Source organism: Gekko japonicus, unplaced genomic scaffold (genome assembly GCF_001447785.1).
Source record: "Gekko japonicus isolate JY-2015 unplaced genomic scaffold, Gekko_japonicus_V1.1 scaffold152, whole genome shotgun sequence".
NCBI lineage: Eukaryota > Metazoa > Chordata > Lepidosauria > Squamata > Gekkonidae > Gekko > Gekko japonicus.
Genome location: NW_015168050.1, coordinates 892890 through 899207, shown reverse-complemented (window position 1 = coordinate 899207; position 6318 = coordinate 892890). Strand labels below are relative to the sequence as shown.

Here is a 6318-nt window from a genome sequence, read left to right as displayed (position 1 = left end):
CTTGATCAGTCTCTGCCAGTTCAGACCCCATCAATGTGTATTTATATTTAGGATTTTTGCCTCCAATGTGCATCACCTTGCACTTGGCCACATTGAACCCCATTTGCCATGTTAATGCCCACTCGCCCATCTTTGACAGATCCCTTTGGAGTGCCTCACAATCCTCCCTGGTTTTCACCACCCTGAACAACTTCGTTATCATCTGCAAATTTAGCCACTTCACTGCTTACTCCCAACTCCAAATCATTAATGAACAAGTTAAAAAGCAGTGGACTGTTTGCAGTGGACATCTGTTCCCAGAGAGCAAACTGATATCTACCCATACACGCAGTATAGTTTGTAGTCTTGATGCCAAGTGCACCCGCAGAATAAAACTTTCTTCCAAATGAATCAATTTTTCTCCCTTCTTTCTCGGGAGGGGTGGAATGACTGCCTCTGCCTTTGGAAGAAGAGGTGACTACGACGAAATTAGGTTTAGGGTGGGTGAATAAAAACTCAGCGCTCTGCTTCTGCACCTTATACATATGATCTACTCTCCGGCTCGAGGCAGGGGTAGATGCCGGGTGAGACCATAGGGTTTTAGCCGCCTGAACAAGGCCCGACGTCATCGGTAAGGCTATTGGTGTAGAAGTGTCCATCTGTACGATATCAAACACAGAGTCCATTACGGTAGGCGGGGGTTGCACCGTAGACAGGGTCATTGTGTTTGCTATCCGTTTGATAAAGTCCCCATAAGATTTGAGATCCTCTGATGGAGAAATTGGAAGATCCTTGCCCACTTGGTGAGGTGGCGAGGGTTCCATCTGAGGATCGGGGTTTTCATCTTCTGATTGAGAGGTGTCGGAAGAGACGAAATGTTCAGATGGTTCAGAAAAGGAAATAGGCAACATAGGTGTCGATGGGACAGGGTCCGATGGCCCTTTAAACTTGGGAACTATTGGAGGCGGTGGTTTGGAAGGTTTGCTTGTCAGTCTCGATGGCTGAGGCTGCACAATCTCTGGCGTCAGTGGAGGATTTTGATACTGAGAGAGCTGGGGGGAGGTAGACTGACGGTCCCAATCCACCAGCTGGTGTGGAAACCACGGCATGCCACTTGAGAATGGATAGGCCCCATACATGTATTGCCATTGCCGCTGATCCGAGGGGGGTGGCAGTGGGTGGATTGGTGCCGATGGCCATTCTCGATCATTGGGTCAGAACGGTGAAGGATGAACAAAAGTGTCAGCTCCACGCTCGGAGTGTAGGCTTTCAACACTGGAAGACCAGGAGATTTGCATTAAGTCCATATCGTGCTCAGAGTCAGTGAGCTGGACAGGACACAGCGAAGGCAACTGCGGTACACCTTGTGGCTGCTCTTGGCTTGAAGAGTCAAGCGAAGCAGCCCCTGTGAGATTCGATTCCGTGGCCCTCCGAGGGGTCAGCGGAGTTTGCATAGGGAGAGTTTTCTTATGCTTTTTGTGCTTGACTGGCCGATTGTCCTTGCCTTCCCTGCATTTTTTGGAGGGAGTATGGGCTAAGGACTGAGATGTCTGGGTCGTGCGTTTCAGCATCGGTGGTCAATATCTGAGTTAGTTGGTATCGGGGACAACGCAGCAGTCGACATTGATGCATGCCCCGAAGTGTCCTGTGACGACATTGCTGAGAGCGCTAACTCCAAACGCGTGACGTGAACTCTAGCAGCTCTGTTCTTTCTCGTCTGTTTTGAGAGCTTCGTGCAATGTGCACGAGAGTCCACTTGGTGTGATTCCCCAAGGCACAGAAGGCAAAACGAGTGTCCGTCTGGGGGAGCTATTTTACTACCGCACTTGAGGCACCGTTTAAAGAAAACCCACCTCTTGAACATATGTCCGGGGGGGTGGGGGTGGACACACGGTCTGTGAAAAAGAGACCAAACGATAAAGTCCCCCCAAAACAACGAATTTGTAGTAACAATGTCCTTTCACTTAATAAAAAACAAGAAAAAAGGCGAAGAAACTTAGAAGAAAAAGAGTAATAGGACTTAAAGCCAAAAGTTTTACTGACTGAAGCAGAAAAGATCCTACCAGCGCAGAGGTCAGAAGAGAACTAGCGGGATTGTCGTGTCCCTCCCTTGGTCATGTGCAGTGGGGCCGGAGCGGGACTGGGGAGCGGGCATGGAAATCCCATTCACTTTCAAGAGGAACTGATCGAGGTTGGCGCAGGCACACTATATCCCAGAGGTATGATGCACAGAGACCATGAAGAAGAATCCCTGCATTCTGAGCTACTGGAGTGAATAATCAGAAGGCTGACCTTTGATGATATCTATAAGGAGTTCATGCCTCCTGCTCTAAGCTGTAGCTCATAGGGTGGCGATGGGAAGCAGTGAGTTACCACACCAATTTTTCCCACAGCTTTAATTAGTATGAATTTTCACAGCTCTAAAAATCTAGTTTTCCACCTAAAGAAATTCTGTGCATCTCATTTCTTTATCTGGGACTAACACATGTTAAGGTTTTCTAAATGCAGTAGGATCTTTATCATAATTACATTTAATTTTAGAGTTTTCATTAATGTCAACTACACTCTTCCTCATATTTCTATACCGTTTCAGACTGGCTTTTTTATAGGAACAGCCCAACCTAATTCATTCCAAAGCAAACCTTAGTATAGCTTGTAACTACTGTGATAGTTCAAATCTAATGTATGTTAAACTAAACAAATTGAGTCCAGAGTAGGAAAAAACAACTTTTTAAAAAGAAAGAAGTGCACAGTCTATAACTATGGCAAGCCAAAGATGTTGAACCAGCATTAAGCAGACTATTCAGTAGTTTTATTTTCTTCTGAACAATCTTTTCCTGTTGAATCATATGAAACCATTTATCAAGTCTGCATACAATTGTTTTATTCAGCAGCTGCGGGCAAGTCCAGTAGTCAAAGCACGTGTTTTCTTTTCTCAAGGAGAAAAATATTGTAGTAAAAGATTTTTAAAAAGATACATGGACAACATTCAGAACACTAAGGCTTTGTGCAGGAAGTTTGAAATACAAAAAACATCCAGTTTATGTAAGTGACCAAAACTTTACTTGGTTATCCTTATTATTTTGCAGAATTTAATTGGTATATGGAAAGAAAGATCATAGACAGGGTGGAGGAAGAGGCAATGGAAGATTATCAGAAACTGCTCCAATTCTTCTTTTTCCTGTTCCTGAGTATTCATTTGTCCCCAAAAAGTAAATTATGAAATTATATTCTGGAGCAACAATGGAAGGGACAACATTTAGGCCTCCACTATTAGCAGGAGGACACTTTATACAGGGCCAGTTCTGCAGTCTTTAAATTCTCCTTAAGTTAGAAAGATGGTCCTTAAGGCACTGTTTCAACACTTAAGAGGAAGAGGAGTGTGTGAAAACAGCTGACATTGACATTAAATAAACATTTAGAAGAGTTTGCTGTAATGGCATCTAAATGAGAAGTTAATCTCTTTTTTCCCTCCTGCACAGGGGTTTCTCTTGTCAATACATTTGGCCACCAGTCCCATTATGTTAAAACTGGATCTCCAATACCATGATCAGGATTGCAGGTGAAGGAAATGGTGATGGCATAGCGGGTGCCCCAATGGACCTTCTCTACACGATGAAGGTTTTCTGAACCCGAAGTGAAGAAGGAAACTCGACCTGTAACAAGAATACAAAGGCAGGAGGACACATTACATTTGACTGGCTCCTAGCTCCTGGTACCTGTCCTGTGACACATCTGCAGATCTGAAGCCTGAATGCTATCTAAAAGTTTGTTGAATTCACATATTCAGCTGTTATGGTGTGCAATGTTCTTAAAAATAGCCCCCAGAGATATTTCCTGTATCATCTTAAGAAGCTTCTTCCTTGTTACTACCATCTATATCTCACTAGCAAAAGGTATGTGGTGAATAAAATGATTGGTTCTTATAAAACATTACAGATAGAAACCCTGTTCTTTTAGTAGGCTACTAAAATTCTCTACAGAGTTGCTAACAGAGAAAACAGTGAGAGAAAATCATGCTCAATACACACTGGCAGAAATACCCCTTAGAATTAATCCAAATGTAGCAACAAAAATCATTGCCTTCAGTGTAAGGTACTAAAGATTCCATATGGTCCTACTGCAAATTGTGTAGTGAAGACAGGTCTACCTGCTCGAGGTTCTACAGTCCTATTTGCACCTTCATCCATAAAGACAAACCGTCCTCCACCAAAGTCTTCTGTATAGTCTGATAGGTAAAGCAACGATGTGTAGTCAAAGGAACCATAGGTCACCTAGAAATAAAAATACAAAATACATCCTCTAATTTGATAGGACCTTCTCTGTGCCCCCTTGAGGACCAGTTAGTTTGGGGACTTATCAAAGTGCATTTTATTTAAAAAGCTTTTTAAAAAGAAAACATTTTAAAATCTGTAATAACATAAGATCAGCTTGTCAATTTGTTTCTTTAATCATGCTTCCCTATGCCTAGAATCTATGTTTTTCTCATAGAGGATAACCCATTAAAGATAAAGGGTGTTAATTCTTAATCACATGATCAGCTCACCAAATCAGAGACAAGACCATCTTTCTGGTAACTAGCCATCTAAACTCAGAAGGTGGATACTGAAAGAAACGGCCTCAGGAGATGTTCTTATTGGGTATTTTCATGTGAAAGTATGTAGACCATAGGATAGCTTGAAACAAGTTTATTTGATAATTAGAGCCTCTTAATCCCTTTCATCTCAAAGGGCTCTTATTGCACAATACCGATCCTCCATTGTGAGAACTGTTCATTTATCCCTACTCTTTCTTCCTGTCATTTAACCAATTTCTAATCTATAAGAGAACCTGTCCTCTTATCTCATGACTGCTAAATTTACTCAGGAGTCTTTGGTGAAATACCTTGCCAAAATCCTTTTGAAGGTATATAATGTCTACCAGGTCACCTTTGTCTACATGCTTGTTCACTTAAAATTAAAACAGATCCCTACATGTCAGAATTCAGCACTTTTCCAATGCAATGACAGTAAAATCTTGACAACCACAGAGAAAAAGAAACAATTTCTTTTGAAGTATTATGAATTTACCTTGCCAAAACGCACTACAGATAAACCTGGGATGGATACGCAAACGAAAACAGTTCCTCAGCTAAAATTTAATGAGGAGACATATGATAAGCTAAGATTCTGGGACAGATTCTGGGCACTAACATCTGCTTTCTGGATTATACTACCACATCATTAATTTGCTGGAGGAAGAGACAGAGAAGTTGAGAAAAACAAGAAAGTTGGGAAAGCCATCTTCTGTCTGGTGCTCCAAAGGAAGAAAAGAAAGGACCCAATAATGCTCAGTGATTACATTAGTCAAAATATAAGAGACTGTAAAAACAAGAGTTGCTTGTAGAATTCTAGCACTAGAACTGCCTATCATGTACTCAAGCGGTGGTCTTCAGCTGTTTCAGATCTGAGACCCACATGTAATTCCCAGGCAGCACCATGGGACCTCAGAACAGAAAACATGCGACAGAGTCACATGAGAAGAGGAGATGGGACCTAAGATATGACCTCACCAGTGTCAGGGTCAGGACCAAAAGAACTGTTAGAAATCACAAGCCAAGCATGAGGAGGTGTACAAGTGCAAATCAAGCCAGCACAAAAGCTCTCCACAGTCTTCCCCCCACCCAGTCATGCAACACTCCTCACACATCTTTTTACCAAGGCTTTTAATTAGGGGTTTATCTTACCACCTTTTTAATGGTATGCTGTTTTACAGACAGATTCCATACCACTTACATCTTATGTCCTGTAGTTTTACAGTTTATACTGTGGTTTTTAATTGTAAGCTACCATGAGCAGGACTCTGAAGAGACAGCATAGAAATATTCTAAATAAACATCCACAATCTTCAAGAATTTCTTACATCATTTACTAGAAGTGTATTTATGGCACATCGGCATAAGCAACACAACACGGCTAAGCTAGTGATCTATTTTATCTTTTAGTTTCTTTGGCCTTGCTGGTTATTCAAATTAAGTTCAGCTATAAATGTTTGCATATTCAATTTCTAGTTTATTATTAGACACCTGCCACAACTAGGCACTGTGCAAAACTGTTAAGTCCCCACTAAAAATTTACAGTTTAATAGTTCGCCAAAGGTATATATAAAAATCACCGCAGTCTTACTACAGTAGGAATCCACTGCTAACAGGAAAAAAATCCAGACATTAATTCAGTAACTGAAATTTATGGGACCCATTGAACCTACCTGTGCAGATTTCCATTTAAGGAATTATGAAACCTAACAAAACCACATGAAACAAAAGTATAATTGTTGTTGGTTTAATTAATACTTTGATGC

General features: G+C 41.5%; 1 protein-coding gene across 1 annotated transcript in view; it reads right to left on the bottom strand.

The window, feature by feature from the left end:
- Window positions 1-2855: 2855 nt before the first annotated feature.
- The window catches only part of OGFOD3 (2-oxoglutarate and iron-dependent oxygenase domain containing 3), a 50517-nt gene continuing 47054 nt past the window's right edge, over window positions 2856-6318 (bottom strand). Inside the window, exons 8-9 of the mRNA XM_015414341.1 lie at window positions 4130-4253; window positions 2856-3635 (exon numbers count right to left, since the gene is read on the bottom strand). Of these exons, the coding sequence (XP_015269827.1) occupies window positions 3499-3635; window positions 4130-4253 (261 nt within the window). The 3' untranslated portion in view covers window positions 2856-3498. The remainder of the gene's footprint in view (window positions 3636-4129; window positions 4254-6318) is intronic.